Source organism: Argentina silus, assembly GCF_951799395.1.
Source record: "Argentina silus genome assembly, chromosome: 1".
Lineage (NCBI taxonomy): Eukaryota > Metazoa > Chordata > Actinopteri > Argentiniformes > Argentinidae > Argentina > Argentina silus.
The window spans coordinates 31,913,735-31,930,135 of record NC_139655.1 but is presented as its reverse complement, the minus strand read 5'-3'; the positions used below and the strand labels follow the sequence as shown (position 1 = coordinate 31,930,135).

The following is a 16,401-nucleotide window of genomic DNA, read 5'->3' as shown; positions in this document are numbered from 1 at the left end:
CAGCTCGGTGGAATATATTATTGTAGACGTGGTGCATGGATCTAACTGCTGAAAAAGAACAATAAAACTTCATCAAGCCATGTTTGTGTTACTGGTTATTGTCAGCAGTGAGGTCATACACATGCTTTCACATCTTATTTTCCAGTTATGTTTAGGTGTATAGCTGTGAAGTGTGAATCTGAATTTAACCTTTAAAACAAAGAGTAAAAATCTAAAACTGAAAAATCTAAAACATTATGAAATATTTTCAAACCATGGATTGAAGTATTCAAGCATATTATAGGACCCTATCTGAATTGATTGAGAAAGAGGATTACATGGGATTTGCGTCCTTCTCTCCTCTTTGGCTCTGACTACACTATATAGTTTTACTCATACACAACTAAGCGGTCTATAGCCAGCGCTACTGATTTATTTTCTCCTTCCGGGACGTTAGCGCGCAGTTTCAAGTACTTCCAGGTCACATCGACAGGCTTTCTGCTTTGGTTCGCGAGGTGAACACATTCAACGAACACTCCATCAAATCGGCCTGCCATCACACGAATTATGTAGCTAGCTAGTGTTTGTCATCAGATTCTCGAGTGGTTTGTCTAACGCGAGTCTGTGAGAGCCTGGTATTTTGGTGTTTGTATCCTCAAGTTTTGAAAAGAACGTGCGTAGGACGAGGTAAGTGTTTGCAAGATTGCTAATGTTTTGGATATCTTAGCTAGCTAACGTGTAGCCCCGTAAACGAGTTCTTAGATGATAGGAGAGGTTTTACTGTGCTCCTCCAATATGGTGATATTTCCAAAGAAAATACATACAAAAGATTGTGCACTGTTAGCATTTTCCGAGTCTCGTTCTCAGACATTTCTGCCCAAATGCTGTACGAAATAAAGCCTGGGGACGAGGTTAGCGTTTTCTAGACTAGAGCATCATCTAAAAACATGATATTATGCCCGTTAGTTCGTCTATTAACTGTTAACTAAGTCTAAACAAGCATATTAGCACTACAATTTACTGTAGTAGACACATTTTGAACAGCAAGTTGAACACATATGTTATTGAACCTCTTTTGTTTCTTATATACAATGAAATCAGAATTCTTTTATTTGGCCAAGAATATTTGCACATGCAGGAAATTGACTTGGTGAGGTTGGTGCATAGGACATAAAAACAACAATATATAAGCAAAATATTAACACAAAAATTACAAAATATTAGCAAGATAGCAAAGAAATGTACAAAATAGAACAATAAATGATGTAGGCTGTGAGAGGCAATGAGGCTAGAGGCTGTGAAATGGGTATGGGGCATGTATACTATATATTTGAATAAATGTAAATTACACTGTCAGTGTGTGTGACAGGGTCGGGGTAGTGGAAGTCCCAGAGTCAGTGAATTGTAGAAATATGTAAACAAATATGCAGTCTAGTTAGGTTTGGTGTACCAATTTGGAATAGGGCTACATGTTGTTTTTAGTATGGTTATTATTTAGGCCTACTCATTTCTTTCCACTCTAGTTCATATCTTTCTTATTGTTGAAGGTGAAGAGAATGTCCCGGTCACGATCACCTCACTACTCTCACAGGTGAGTGTTTCTCTCAGAATGTCCCAGGAGGTTTTCACAATCAAAATATACTCATGGATCAGTCCCAAAAATGTAAATAGTCCTAATGTTTTGAATTGTTTAGCTCAACTGAGCCCCATAAACCAGACTTGAGAACTATGATGGAAAATGAAAAGTGACCTCCCACTTGGGTCAAGAAGCATGAAACTGACTTCACCTATTTGGTGGCAACACACATCTCAACACACTTTGCCACTACATAGATATAGAAGTCAGTTTAATGTTTCAATAGTCAAACAGAGGGAACCTTTCAGCCTTTAGATTAGCATAGTTCTTGTGTTGTTTAAGGCTCCAGTGTCTGTCTGGGGTACTCGTATGTCACAGCTTAAGCTCACACTAACCGCCCATTGCAATGTTCGCTTTTCCAGAATAAGTCCAAGGAGGCATGAGGATGGAGGAGGCCACAGGTTCCCCTGGGACGACCCTGATTTCGACCCCCAGAGGGTGCTGGCAGACTTGGGCAAGCTGCCCTGGGAGGAGAACCGCTACCCTGGGGAGGCTCCTGAGGCCCAGTGGGCCCGCTTCATGGACGAGATCCACCCTGAGGCCCAGAGAAGACCCCGCTCCCCGGCCCCTCATAGGTCTGGACATCACCACCACCACCTCCTTCTGGAGGAGTACCACCGCAGGACCCCACCACCCCCTCATGAGCTGGGCTATGCTGAGCGCAGGAGGCTCTCCCCCCAACAGCTGCTCCGGGCCCAAGACGGTGGAGGAGATGGTAGAGGAAGAGGAGGGTTGAAAGAAGACTTCCAGAGATATGAGAGGAAGAGGCAGCCCCACTCTCCCCAGAGGCTGCCCAGGGAGAGGCTGTCATCTTTCGGCCCATCGCACCCTGACCGCCATCAGAGAGAGCCCTCCATGGGCTGGAGGAGAGAACGGCATGAGGAGCAAAACCAGGGCAGAGTGCAGAGGAGGTCCAGGGACCGAAGCCCAAGGGAGAGGTCTCAAGACTGGGGAGGGGGGGAGGGTAGGGAAAGGGGAGGTGGAGATGGAGATGTACACAGACCATTTGGAGACCGGCAAAGGGAGGATCATCAGCGAGAGAGGAACGCCTTCCCAGACAGGCACTGGAGAGAAATGGATGAAGCGGTGCATCCAGGGTAAATTTGAGCAGTGTGTCATTGGCGAAGAAGTCAGAGAAGAAGAAAGGAGTGGAAAACCCAGCTTTCTGATTTCCCAAAATACAAACCTTCACCGTATTACCGTTTCCCTTGTATAACCTTTCAACAATCTATATTACCAGTAGATTTGCATGGCATAAAATGCAGCACATGTTATTTTATAAGTCTCTCTGAGCCCTGGAAAGGCTGAGTTTGTCATAGGCCAATACCATTTTCTTGGTAATTAGCCTGCTAATGCCGTCAGCATGTATTAGTCTGAATGACTGTAATTTAAATTGTATTAGTAACTTGCCATCCATGTCATTGTCCTATAAATTCTATTTGTATGTTAGATGTTTTATTAAAATAAGTTAAGTCAAAAGTAATTTTTTACCAATATATCTTTGATAGATATTATAGTTACACTGTGACTCCATTCTCCCTGTCAGTGTTGAACAATCTCACCTGCTCTTATGTCAACACAGGTACGGGAAGCAGGCAGAGTTTAGGGGGCGGCATCCCTCGCTGGAAAAGCCTAGAGGGGATTTTGGAGGAGGGCCGGGGGAGCGCAGGGGAGGCTACAGCCGTGGCGGGGGCAGGGTCCCGGGCCCCCTCATTGTGGAACATGACCATGGTATAATGAGCAGCGGAGGAGGACCAGGACGGGAATTTTATGAGAACCGGGGAGACCACGGCCCTGACCGCAATCTAGAGCGTGACCGAGATGCTCACCATCCCCGGCCAGGACCATCCCCGGAAAGGTTCAGGAAGTCAAACAGCAGGTCTAACACCAGAGAAGAGGCCAGGGGCCACCCCCTTCATGACGCCAGGGGAGACCCGGTCCATGAAGCTAGAAGAAGCCCTATCCGGCAAGGAAGGATCAGCCCAGGTAGAGGTAGTCCCATGGATCACAGGGGCAGGAGCAGCCCGGGTCACGGGGGCAGGAGGAACCCTGCCCGGGGTGGAAGAAGAGAGATGGGACCCTCCAGGAACCAGCCCCACCCGCAATTGTTCCACCAGGGGCAAAAGGGCTATGGCCCCAGGGACACAGAATCCCCTCAGGAGCACCAGAGGCCAGGGTTTCGGCCCAGGGAGGCAGAGTGGGACACTGACTCCAGAGACAGGGAGCCCGACTGGGAAGAGGAGACTAACATAGCCCACCGGTGGGAGCACGATAGACCAAGGGGAGGCATAGCCAGGGGCCGACCACTACCAGGGGCCAGGATGGGACACAGAAAGCCCCAGCAGAGGGATCTCAACCCCAACTGGAACCAGCAGCAGAAGAACAATCCTATGGCAACACCTCGACCTGGAACTGGAGACGAGGAGACGCTCACCATCAAAGTGGACATGAAACGACCCGTGGGCCAGAACAGGTACAGTATATCCGACGGCAACAATCAGGGGTCAAGGGTGAAAGTTCATGCCTCTTTATCATAGCTAGCTGTCGGATTCTGCAAGAAGACTCTGTAAAGAAGTGCAGAAGAGATTGGATATTGCAGCAGATGGAGAGCAAGGGAAGATGGGAACAAAGCAAGGATTACGATACAATACAAGGGCATTTATGAACTTTCATCAGAGAAACAAACCTAGCAGGACACAAACCACCAGTGCGACAACAAAAGCACCCAAAGCATAGCAGAATTCTTCAAAGATCATGATCTAAAAGTGGAATCACCTCTGAATAGTTGACTACTCACGCAGGAATCTAACAATTGTCTCCTGAAAACCTTTCCATGCTCATGTCCTGAAGAACAGTGATAATGAAGGGTAGAATCCTGACCACCTCGAAAAATCCTGACCACCTTTTTATTTTGCCATCATTTTCAAATCTGTATCTGTTGAACAGCCTTTTGGTCTTCAAATCTTCCAACATCACATCCTTTCAACCCATTGAACAAACCCAACTAGATATGGCAACTCACAATGGAAGCAGGTGCTGTGTCCCTACAATAGGAACAGCTTTGACAACCAAGAATGTACCCAACTGAAGTGTGAGGAGACACCCACAGTGTATGAAACTTGCAGATTTACATTAATGTCACCTTGGATGCTTTTTTACAATAAGAGGTAAAGAAGTAAATCAAGCAGCCATTGGAAAGTGGAAATACCATTGGGAAGGTATGGATAAAGTAATTACGAATGAATGAAGAAGACTGAGGGATCAGACAAGAAATTAGTGCTGGCTGGTCTTTCTATTGCAGTGAATGATCGACCACAGCTTCAGATGAAAAGCCCTCACAGGTACACTCAAAACAACACAATGGGACAAGAAGTAGGCTCTTAGAGGTTACCTGAGAGGGGCCAAGACAAACTCAGACCCATTTGCAAGACTCAAAATCACCTTGCTAGCCATCAGTCACTGGGTGGACAGACCAATGCTTTCGTTTCTGTTTGACAGAAGATGACTTCAGTGAACTTGAGCATTGAGAAAAATCTGTTTGGAACCATCATAATCAAGTGTCGGGACATTTGGAAACACCAATCCTTTGTAAAGGGAAGAATTTTCAGAAGCACACTTTTTTTGCTTGCCACTGAGCTAGATGATGCCCCCACATTATTAGCCCTCTTAGCTAAGGGCTTCTGAGAGGATACATCCACCAAAACACCAGCTCTGCTCGTAGAACTTTTAAAAATGTATAGTCTTTAACTAGCTTATACTAGTGTCTAAGCCCTCTTCACCCATGTCTAAAGGTAAGTCAACATGTTTTTTTTCTGTCAGATTTTTTCTGACATTCTGCAGAATTTTGGATTCTTGGATTGTCAGACTACTTCATCTGGTCAACATAAAGTGAACTCCATCCTACCTTTAAACTAAAAGGATGGACATGAGCGGCAGAGCCTGATGAAACTCCATTACAAACCACACTGTTCAGGGGGCCTAATTCTTTATAATACAAACCTCTCTGGACTTCATATTGCTCCTTGAGGCAACATCATATTTTTCTTCTTGATCATTCTACCTGCTAAGGAGTAACAATGATCCTGTTTAGAAATGGATCTGGAAGTGGTGGAGCAACCCGGCACATACCTTCCTGAGGCAAAGAAGGCTTCAGATTCCCACCACATGTCTTGCATGCCTTTTTTGACTGCACTCGGTTTGGACCACGGATCACTCCAAAACCTGTTCTGAAACTTCACTCAGACCAGGCCCTGCACAGTGCTGAACTGGACAATACTTGGCGTACATTGAACAGCACTAAGACTAGCCTGAGCAGGCTTAAATGTTTGAAACACCCATGTCTTTCTCCTAAGCTACCGAAGACCGTTCTGAACTTACTTGAGGTTCAGGTTACAACTGTCTTACTTTGTGCTCAACCAAATGGAGGACAGCAATGGCTGGCAATTTTCCATAACACTGCTACGGCTTGCATCATTTGAAGAGAACTGAATGCAAAGGTTGGAATTTCTCACTCAATGGCGCTATAGACACATCAAGAATAGCCTGTTCCTCAGATGGGATACGAGGATTGTGTTATTTGCCAAACAACACAAGACTTGTTCACTTGCACATGGAGAAGAATAGGAGACAATGGCAGGTTCTGGAGACGATGATGAGGAAGTCTAATTAGAAGAGCAGTGGTAGAAATCCTGAATATCTAACTTGACTACCATGTTGTTTTCCAAAAGTGAACAGTTCAATGAGACTTCCTACACAAAAAGGACACACATATATAATTTTCAGTGACCACCATTCCAATAACCATTCCACCGCTATTGAAAGCTCAGTCATACTCGAAAATCAAAAATGTCTTAACAGCAATATTAATCAGCAGATAAATATTTATGAACGTTTCATCCTTTTGGGACCAAAGAAACTGACTGCTGTGAACCACTATGACCGTAAAGGAAATCCCATGGGTCCCAAGATGGCTCCTTGAGGATCTTCAATCCCGATCATTGACGCTGTGTGAATGACCAGCCACTCCTGACAAGAAACTGGGTTCACCAGAATGAAAAGGATCTAGAATGAACAGAGTTGCTGAAACCATTGGTTCAAACTTCACACTTGGCCAATGGATCAGAGTGGATGAACTCCACCTGATCCCTCAGGAAACAACCTGTGAAACGTCCTCGTCATTAGGAAAGCTCAACTACTGCCAGCCCTGGACCAAACAGGAAAAAGAACCACACAGACAAGCCATTGTGAAAGAAAGCTGATTGCAGCAGAGGTCCTGAAGGTGATTGACGACACGTAGAGAGTGAAAATGGAAAGATGCATGAACTTTCACCCACCCTTATGTCCTTTTGCATGACTTACTCAAACTTCTGGGAAAAAAATGTGGCTTCAGTTGGATTTAAGTGCCATTGACACATGTTCCAATCCACACTTATAGTATATTCAATCAATCAGTAATTTTCCCCAAAGCTTTAAGGTAAGTGTTGTGTGTTTTACAGATGATTCGTTAAAGGTAAGGTAATGGGTGAATTGTGTTTGATTTAGCCCATGTTTAGTTTCAATTGCATTCACTGCCAGATCACTTACTCAATGTTATGCAACTTCTGAAAAATGTAAAATCCTTTTCCATAGTTCTATGTTTTGTCAGCAAGTTTCTATATTACAAGCTTCCATAGATAGCACAAATATTGAATAGCTCAAAAAAATTGTTGGGCCCTGGTATACATGTTTGATCCCCTTCCCGATCCTGCTCTCCTCCATCACTGATCCCATTCTCCTCTCCTCCATCCTCTCTAGCCAGCTGTGCTACTCCTCAGACAGACAGCTGTCTCTGGACCTGGTCAACGTGGGCCGCCAGAGACTGGACTTCCTGCCCATGATGGAGCATTCTGGGACATACAGGGAGAGCACAACACGCTCTGGTACATTCGCCCAGGAGATCATCACCCTGGTACACCAGGTCAAAGGTCAGTACAACACACACAGAAAACAACCTATAGACATCCGTACTCTCACAGACCAAGCTTGAAGATTCCCAAGTTTACAGTGCTATGTTCTGGATTGGTATGTTGGGGTTTCCTTCCTTCAAAATGACTCAACCTGTGGGTTTTTTTGGGTTGTCTTGCTGTCTCCTCACAGAGCACTATTTCAGGGGTGAGGGCATAACGCTGGACCAGCGGTTCTCTGGTCCCCAAGATGGTGGTCTACCTGAGGAAGAGGGGGGGGAGGAGGAGGAGGTGGTGGTAGAAGAGAGGCCCACTCTTAACAGGTACACCCCTCACACATCTTAACTAGGGTGAGGAAAAAAAAGAAGATCCTTGGAGCTAGGGCCCTGGCATAGGCCTTTGATGTGATCGTAAACTACTTGTTTTTATTCTTTTCACTCTTCCAGACGCTTCAACATGAGCATGAACATGTCTGTGCTCGATACTGAGCCACTGTTCTCCAAAGTGGGTCGTATGAAGGTACAGTACTCTTCATATAGATGCTTGGGGGGGGTTGGATGGATGGCTTGTGACATTTTTGATGTCATGCATAATGGAATAGGGTTTGATTGATATTGATTCAGTAGTGCATTGATCGATTTACGTAAGGAATGAGTGATGAGTGAATTGATGGATGAATCGACCGATGTAAAGGTTTGGCTTGGTTCATTGGTTGGTTGATGGTTGGATGTTAGCATCCATTGATTGTATTGTTTGTTGTTGAGCAGCAGCCCCAGAGACAGCAGGCTGTGAGTGACCCAGGGGACCTGAGGCATGACCTGGAGAGGAGGCGGCAGGAGAGACTGGAGGGAGTGAAGGTCACCATCCCTGGAGGAACCTTGTCACAGCGCCCCCTGGCCTCTCGGGGGTGAGGCTACAGCGTAGACTGGAGAAATGTGACCAATGTAACCTTCCTTTCGCTCTGTCTTGGAGTCATCTCTGATCTGACTAGATTGGAGAAAGCAAAGTCATTAGAGCAAGGCTTTTGCCTCCCCATTGGTTTTGGATCAGTGATTTATACATGGCAGGGAGGAAGGATACACTTGTATAGTATTGGAAAACCGCCCTGGTGTAGTTTGGGGAGGAGTGGATATCTGAGTGGTTGTACAGGAACAGCAGAAGCTGTAAAATCAATAGGTACTTCCTGCAATTTCAGTGACATCAATTGAACAACCACCATTTCTCAACACCTCTCTTGCTTTCCCCCCCCCCCCCCCCATGCTCTCAGTGATCAGAATAAGGAGTATGTGAGTGAGGAAGAGGTGATAACTCTGGAGGAAGATGAAGAGGGATTCTCTGGCTGGTCTGAAGAACCAGAGAGAAGGGGGAGATGGGGCGGAGACATGGTAAGAAGTGTGTGTGTGTGTGTGTTAGGGGATTTACAACTACTGATTTTTACTAGTCATTAGGTTTGTCAAAAAAGTAGTTGTTTACCTTAATATCTAAAAAGTGAAACTGAGGCGTTCAAAATCATATTTTCAAAATAACTTCAATATAACACAGACAACAACACAGATAACAAAGCTTAGATATCATAATATAAAGGACCCAGGGGACCTGAGGCATGACCTGGAGAGGAGGCGGCAGGATATTGGTATGATATTATGGAATTCAGCGTTTTCAACCTTATAGGCTACGTAAGGGTATATAACCTTATATACATGCCACAGTAACAACAACGTCTTCAGAAAAAGGACAGTGGACAGCCAAGCAAAATGGCGGAGAAGAGGAACTAGACGAAACAGCAGAGAATTTACATGAGATTGACTCTATATTGTCGCATTCACCCTGATTAGAGAATTAAGTGACACATTTTCATCGCGTTACAGAGCCAGCGCCAGAACATACTCAACAGGTATTCTTTATTACTTTGTGGGCAGGTAGGTGCGGTCTGGTAAAATGTCCACGTAATGACTGATGGAGAACAGTTTGAGTTAACCCCCCATGTCAAGATTAGGCCAGTTCTGGTGAGCCTATGGTAGGCTACATCCATAATTAGGCATGATATAAAAACTGAGCTCTGTCATTGAACCTATGCTGCTGTGGCGCGCCCTTTGAAACCCTGTAAAATTCTACCAGCAACCCGGCATCGGTCTCTCCCAGACTGTCATCTTTAGCGTTCTCCACAGACCCAGGGAAGCGCCAACGTGCCTCCCAGTTTCAAAACCAAATTGACAATGAAGTATTAGGGGGTTAGAATTTACAGTTTGGTTTACAATGGTTATTTGTCCATTAAATGGTGCTATGATGTTACAAAGTGGCGGTGAGCAGCTCGCCCAAGGGCAGATAAAAATAAGATGGCCGTGGCATGTATGAAAAGCTGCTTATTTTACACATGTAAGCCAACAAAGGAGCAAAATAACATTTATTGCTGGTATAGTCAAATTAAATATCACAGTGTGGATCATACCAGTATAACTAAAACCATGTACTCCACGACGAGTCGACAACTGCCCACAGCACCTACTCGTGGTTATGTTAATTGTGTGTGTGCGTGTGTACACACAATATAATGTACATGTCTGTTCAGTCTGTGTTCTACATTTTGAACATGAGAGAAACTCTCTGTCAATCTCCCTCCCTCTCTCTCCCTCCCTCTCTCTCCCTCCCTGTAGGGTCAGAAGAGAGGAGGTCCGTTCAGACAGAACATGGGTGTCCAAAGAAGAAACAACCGGCCCCCAAATCGCCCTGGCAACCGCCTGGAGCCAATGAGACGTCCGAACCGCGTCAACGCCAACTGTCAGTCACCACATGATGGTACGTAGTATTTAGTAAGCACTTTAGCCATTAGCATCAGAGCCAATAGTCAAGTCAGTTCTCCACCATGTTAGCATACCCAACAACCTCCTGGCCAGGTTGTATTCTATTACATCCTTAGTCTACTATATATACAGTATGTGATCTTATTACAGCTTCAGTCAACTATATATATATAGTATGTGGTCTTATGTTTGTCTCTCTGGTCCTGTTGTGTAATACTTTGTTTTAGCCAATCCAATCCTCTCTCTTCCTCCCCTAGCCAATCAAATATCCATTTATAGTACCATTACAACCATAGGTGACCTGACCTACCTCTTAAGCTTTGACCTACGTTCACCTGAGAACTTGTGTAATACTGAACGCTAGCTGCACTCCAGAAATGGGAGTCAGCTGGTGGCTCTGGGTTACTCTCGACCACAGTGTCACATACTCCTGACCTTGTGACATTTGCAAAGAAAGGATCCCCCAGATCTTATTTGTGTCTTAGCCAATCCAGTCCCCTCTCTTCCTCCCCCAGCCAATTAAATATCCACTTATAGTACCATTAAAATCGTACTGTAGCTGACCCTGACCTAGCTCTTAAACTTTGACCTACGTTCACCTAAGAATCCCCCCCCCCCTCTCTCCCTTCTCACTCTCTCTCCCCCCCCCCGTCTCTCTCCCCCCCTCTTTCTCCCTCAGGTGCCAACTGGTGAATGATGGATGTTTTGGAGGGATCCAATCAGAGGTCAGCTGTCTGTGAGAACACTGCTTATTGGCTGAGAGGCATGAACAGACCAATCATATGTTCTATAATACAGTTTGCTTGAAGCTGTGGATACCTTCCTGCCTGTAGTAACCACTGTACAATGCCTAATGTTGACACCGTACTGTAAAGTGCTTCTGTACTCTGCAGTGACACAGTAGTGGCGTGGGGAAGTAAAATGGCGTCCAGGGGCGTATTCAGAATGGTGAAACATTCCGAATGGTACAGATGCACCTCAATGCACAGAACCGAAACTAAACAGAGTATCCTATTCTCAGTGCTAAAGTGGAATGTCTGTTCTACAGGATAGATTTCTATTTGAACACTCGTTAACAATACACACCCGAAGTGACATCATAGCAGTTGGAGGGATAGAGTATGACCCTGATCCAGTTGCTGATACTGTATGACCCTGATCCAGTTGCTGATACTGTGTGACCCTGATCCAGTTGCTGATACTGTGTGACCCTGATCCAGTTGCTGATACTCACCACACACCAATCACTTGACTGACTTCACCTATGAAGTATATAGTAAAAAGACAAAGTTGAATGCTGCTTTTCGTTGGGTGTCTATATATGTATATGCTTACTGAAGAAAATCAACTTATTTTCTTATAGAAGAGAATAACAAAACGTATTGTGTGTCTTATTTGTCACATGGAAGGTGTGTTTTACCAGTGTAACGTTTTATGTTATTTTCCTGTTTTACACGTGGTGCCAGCCCAGTTAGGGCTCTGTCTGTTTTTCAAAGGCAGACATTTGATACTGGACACATGAGTTAGTGCCCTACACTGATCAAATGATATTAGCTGCTGTGCTTGTACATTTCAAATAAAATATTTTCATTTCTCATATAGTGTGTTCTGTGTTTGATTCGACTGTAGGCCGCTGTAATGGGTCATAGTTGGCCAACGTCAACACAGTGAAGCATTTTATGTGAGTTAAGCCTTAAAGTTAAGCCTCATTAGAAGCGAGTGGCTGGGTTTCTAGTGCACCTTCTCATACACTTCACTCACCTCACATCTTTCACACACCTCTCCCCTCAAATGTCTTGTTTGTGTACCTTAAGATGGAAGCTGATGAGATATTTCCAGAGGGCTATTCTAAAACCATGTCCTAATCTGGCCTATTTGCGCCAACCAATCGGATTCTGTTTATACAACACTGGTCATAGTGCTTACTAACAACCTTAACCTTCCCCTTCAAATAGGTGGAGACGATGAGGAGACCGAGAGCCAGACAACAATCCTTATTCTACCGTCTACAACCCAGACATCGTCATTACTGTGGTCTGTACAGGCTCATCTGTATAGCCTTCATAATGCCTCATCTAATGATTCCATCAAAAGGCTGATGTCCAGCCTGCTGCTGTGACCCTAACCCGAAAACACTGGAGTAGACGGGGAGTCTGTAAGGTGATCAGATGACCTCAGAGGGGTTTCTGGCATAGATATAGAAAAACATGTATAATCGAATTTTATAGAAGTCTATTTCTATGGATTTGGGAAGAATTTACAGTCAAACCGTGAAACACACAGTGCTTTTATTTCAAACAATGTAGAAATACAAGGTCCATACAAAACAGTGCCATGTTATTATCATTTTACATCAATGATAAAAACATCAGATAGCTTCGATACATTATCATTGCTCTATTATGCTGCTTAGCTAGGTCTGAATGAACTCCCAACCAGGAGCATCACAACACGGCTGACAGCTTATGACCGGTTATGAATGCTCTCTGACACGTCATAGCAGCACCACCATCCATTGAAAGGCACACAGAGAGAGAGAGGGGGGGAGAGAGACAGAGCACTAACGTTTTATTATGAATTAATGCTCAATCCCGTCGAGCAGCAGCGTAATTCATAATCTCATTCGTAATCTCTGTATAAAACTGCAGTGTTGTGTTGCCCCAGCCACTGTATAACCTGCCCAGTCAGTGTGAGCAAATATTTATCCAGATAAATCAGGAAAACGATTCATTTCACCTGTATGTTCTAACTGAAATGGACAGGTAACTGGGTGTCCATTTTGTGCCAGACAGTCATATGGTTGAGCCAGCCCCATTGAGAGAGAGCCAGTATGTAGTGATCAGCCCCTGTAGAGAGCAGTGAGGCCCCTGGCACGCCGTGCGTGACTGGGAGACCCAGTAGGATGTGAGGTCCTGTATGATGTTTATGTGTGTGTGTGTGTGTGTGTGTGTGAGAGAGAGAGAGAGAGGGGAGAGCTCCCACTGGTGGTGGATCAGTGATGAGGGCCGCAAGGCAGAGGACGGAACGACACCTCCATATTCTCCTCCATGATGATGTCATAACGACACATCAACGGCCTGAAAGGAGGAGACAGAGAGAGAGAGGTGAGTGTGTTGCTCAAGTGTGTGTGTGTGTGTGTGTGTGTGTGTGTGTGTGTGTGTTGCTTAAGTGTGTGTGTGTGTGCTTCTTACTGCTGTTTGGTTCCATTGTACTGTGCTAATCTAAGGAGCTACCACCTGTGCCATCTGACTGAAAAGGCCCTCTTCGACATGGTTTGCCCAGACCGTAGCTGTCAAACTTAGTGTTCAACTGAACATCTTCAACGTGTGTGTGTGTGTGTGTGTGTGTGTGTGTATGGGTGTGAGTGTGTGTGTTTGTGTGTTAGCTCAGGTATGTGTGTGTGTGTCACCTGTCAGGTTGCTCCAGGGGTATGAGGCGGATGTGGAGTAGGCGGATTTTGTAGCGAGGGCCAATCACGTTGCCCGTAGCAATGCGGAGCGAGATCTTCTGGATAGGCTGCAGGTCCTCATCAAACTGGACCAGCAGACGTGTGGACGTGTACTGTTCAAACCTGATCATCTCACTGAGGAGAGAGGGGAGGAGAAGATGTAGTGCTGAAACCTGCATATCTTACCAAGAGTAACATCTTAGCACTGTTAATGGAGATCAGTGAAGGAGGAGAGAGGAGCAGACAGTCACTACAGGAGAGGAGGAGGAGGAGAGAGGAGTTTAGTAAAGGAGAAGAGAGGAGCGGACACTCACTACGGGAGAGAGTTTAATGAAGGTGAAGAGCAGAGAGGGAGGGAGTGTGGGAGACAGAGAAGGAGAGTAAGTGACAGTGAGAGGGGAGGTGGGAAGAGTTAGAGTTTGAGAGGGACGGAGAGAGAGGGAGAGTGTAGGAGAGATAAAGAGAGGGAGACTCACTGGTCTATCCGTGTCTCTGTGACGTTCCTGCCACTGTGCAGCCTGAGGCTGACCACCCCCCAGCGGACATACTGGTTCCATGTCACCATGTCCACCCTGTAGCTCACCTCTGCCACACACAGGAGAGACACGGTATTACACACACAGCTCACGTACAGTCAAGGCGCTCAAAGTTATTCCTAAAACTGTGAATCAGCTGTGAGATCATTTGTTAGATTTGCCATCTATTCAACTCATTCAGTGCCGAAGGCGAGTAAAGCCGCCCAAACGGTCAACATTCTAGAGTGCCAAAAGGTGACTTTATTCACCAAAAATGCAGCAATTACGATGCTTCATTTTGTAGCCAATCAAAGTATTGTTACTAGGTAAATACCACATAAAACACTTATGGCACTAGGTGGTGAGTGTTCTGGAATTCTTTGGCAGTAAGTGAGTTAAGAGCACAGAATGTATTGAACATATATAAAACATTCAATGTGAAAACAAACAGGCTGTTATCTTTTAATAGTATCTGCGTGCGGCCTACGATGTGGTATACTATGCACTGCATGGTAGTCCATGATTGTAGGGGGTTTAGTGGGTGAGACTCACTGCTATAGGGCAGTGTGCTTGTGGTGGTGAAGTAGGCCTTAGTCTGGCCCAATCGCAGCAGAGTATCCCTCCACCTGCTGATGTCATAGCCTGCGGACATGAGGGGTAAGGTCAGAACAGTGTATAGGACAGTTATTAAATTGACTTATCAAGACCCATGTGTATCCACCCGCACAGCAATGAACTTAACATCTCTACAGTCACTGGCCAGGTATCTGACCTGGGTTAAACTGACAGATATCTGACCTGGGTTAAACTGACAGGTATCTGACCTGGGTTAAACTGACAGGTACCTGACCTGGGTTAAACTGACAGGTATCTGACCTGGGTTAAACTGACAGATATCTGACCTGGGTCGCTTGTGCAACTCAAATTTAGCCTTTTAAGCTAAAGCCTAGGCATTATCTCTGGTAGTCTTCAGAGAAGGTAAGCCATCACACAGACATATTGAACCTCATCAATACATTTGTGGGAGGGTTTTTTCTCTCACCTAGTCTTGGGCAGGGGGCGGGCTTAAAGGCCTCGCACTGCAGGCACCGCCCATCCAGGAAGTCGCTGTAGGAGGAGCAAGGGTAGCCTGTGAGGCTGCAGGTGCGGTTGAGAGCACACAGGTACAGGAACACGGACCGTTGGTGGTCACACACGAAATACGACTTCCCTAGGAGAGAAACGGAAGCAAGTTATAGTGTGTGTGTGTGTGTGTGTATGTGTGTGTGTGAGAAGACTCACCTGAAAAGATGGTCTTGGGACAGCCAGGCTGGTCATATCCTCCGTTGGCGTAGTAGTCAATGTGGCCGTGAGCCCCACTGAGACCAAATGCTGGAGACACACACACACACACACACACACACACACACACACACAGTGTGAGATATGTGACATGACCTTAAAACATTGATATTTGTACCCACCACACACACTACAGTACACACAGCGCGCACGCACGCACGCACACACACACAGTATCTCTTGGTGCTTACAGTTCATGTCTGTGTGTAGTACGTCTACAAACATGGCATCTGAGGGGTCCAGTCTCTCCTCGCGAGTAGCTCCAGTGAACATGGGCCCTGCAGGATCCAGCCCTGGAGCAGGGGAGGAGAGGGGGAGGAGAGAGGGAGGAGAGGGGGTGAGTGACACATACTCCTGTTTCCCTCTGCTTGTCTCCTACATCCTATTTACTATCTTTATTTTATTTTTCTCTTCCTTTTCCTAATATATATATATGCCATTTAGCTGATGCTTTTATCCAAAGTGACTTACATTGCAGTGAGTGCATACATTTCAGTATATATGGTCCCAGCAGGAATCAAACCCACAACCTAAGCGTTGTTAGCGCCATGCTCTACCAACTGAGCCACAGAGGACCACCTAACCTCCTTGGAGTTAGAAAGATGGGTAAGCAGCATCTCAATTGAGAGATACAGACCCCCCTCTCAGACTGCCTCTCTGTTTGTCCATTTGTCTGTCAACCTTCTCTCTCTGTCCATCCATGTAACTAGAACTATCTCCCTGCCTCTCTCTCTCTCTC

General features: G+C 45.5%; 3 protein-coding genes across 4 annotated transcripts in view; 2 read left to right on the top strand and 1 right to left on the bottom strand.

Annotated features, from left to right (window-relative positions):
- Positions 1-487: 487 nt before the first annotated feature.
- On the top strand, positions 488-2,563 carry LOC310815664 (uncharacterized protein; the record flags this gene model as incomplete). The annotated part of the gene is made up of 3 exons (XM_083685539.1): positions 488-666; positions 1,527-1,570; positions 1,978-2,563. Coding segments are annotated over exons 2-3 (621 nt in total), but the record flags the coding sequence as incomplete, so codon positions are not given.
- A 35-nt stretch (positions 2,564-2,598) lies between these two features.
- Positions 2,599-11,949, top strand: LOC310812633 (uncharacterized protein). Of its 2 annotated transcripts, XM_083681266.1 has the most exons (9): positions 2,599-2,712; positions 3,198-4,088; positions 7,409-7,578; positions 7,751-7,880; positions 8,004-8,076; positions 8,325-8,464; positions 8,825-8,942; positions 10,212-10,353; positions 11,038-11,949. In XM_083681266.1, exons 1-9 carry the CDS (start codon positions 2,690-2,692, stop codon positions 11,049-11,051), a joined length of 1,701 nt encoding a protein of 566 aa, XP_083537392.1. In that variant the 5' UTR covers positions 2,599-2,689; the 3' UTR covers positions 11,052-11,949. The 2 variants fall into 2 exon arrangements, with proteins under 2 accessions (XP_083537392.1, XP_083537393.1); XM_083681267.1 differs by lacking the exons at positions 10,212-10,353; positions 11,038-11,949 and having other exon boundaries at positions 8,325-8,501; positions 8,825-8,943.
- A 1,401-nt stretch (positions 11,950-13,350) lies between these two features.
- lipib (lipase, member Ib) overlaps positions 13,351-16,401 on the bottom strand; it is a gene marked incomplete at both ends in the record, with an annotated part of 6,136 nt that continues 3,085 nt past the window's right edge. Inside the window, 7 exons of the mRNA XM_083685416.1 lie at positions 13,351-13,435; positions 13,768-13,941; positions 14,283-14,391; positions 14,874-14,963; positions 15,364-15,531; positions 15,603-15,692; positions 15,854-15,955. Of these exons, the coding sequence (XP_083541542.1) occupies positions 13,351-13,435; positions 13,768-13,941; positions 14,283-14,391; positions 14,874-14,963; positions 15,364-15,531; positions 15,603-15,692; positions 15,854-15,955 (818 nt within the window). The remainder of the gene's footprint in view (positions 13,436-13,767; positions 13,942-14,282; positions 14,392-14,873; positions 14,964-15,363; positions 15,532-15,602; positions 15,693-15,853; positions 15,956-16,401) is intronic.

Bases quoted from the DNA above. Each gene is read 5' to 3' on its own strand.
- LOC310812633 (XM_083681266.1), top strand. From the start codon at position 2,690: ATGGATGAAGCGGTGCATCCAGG. The intron at 2,713-3,197 runs GTAAATTTGAGC...ATGTCAACACAG, and splicing joins GATGAAGCGGTGCATCCAGG to GTACGGGAAGCAGGCAGAGT. The intron at 8,943-10,211 runs GTAAGAAGTGTG...CCCTCCCTGTAG, and splicing joins GGAGATGGGGCGGAGACATG to GGTCAGAAGAGAGGAGGTCC.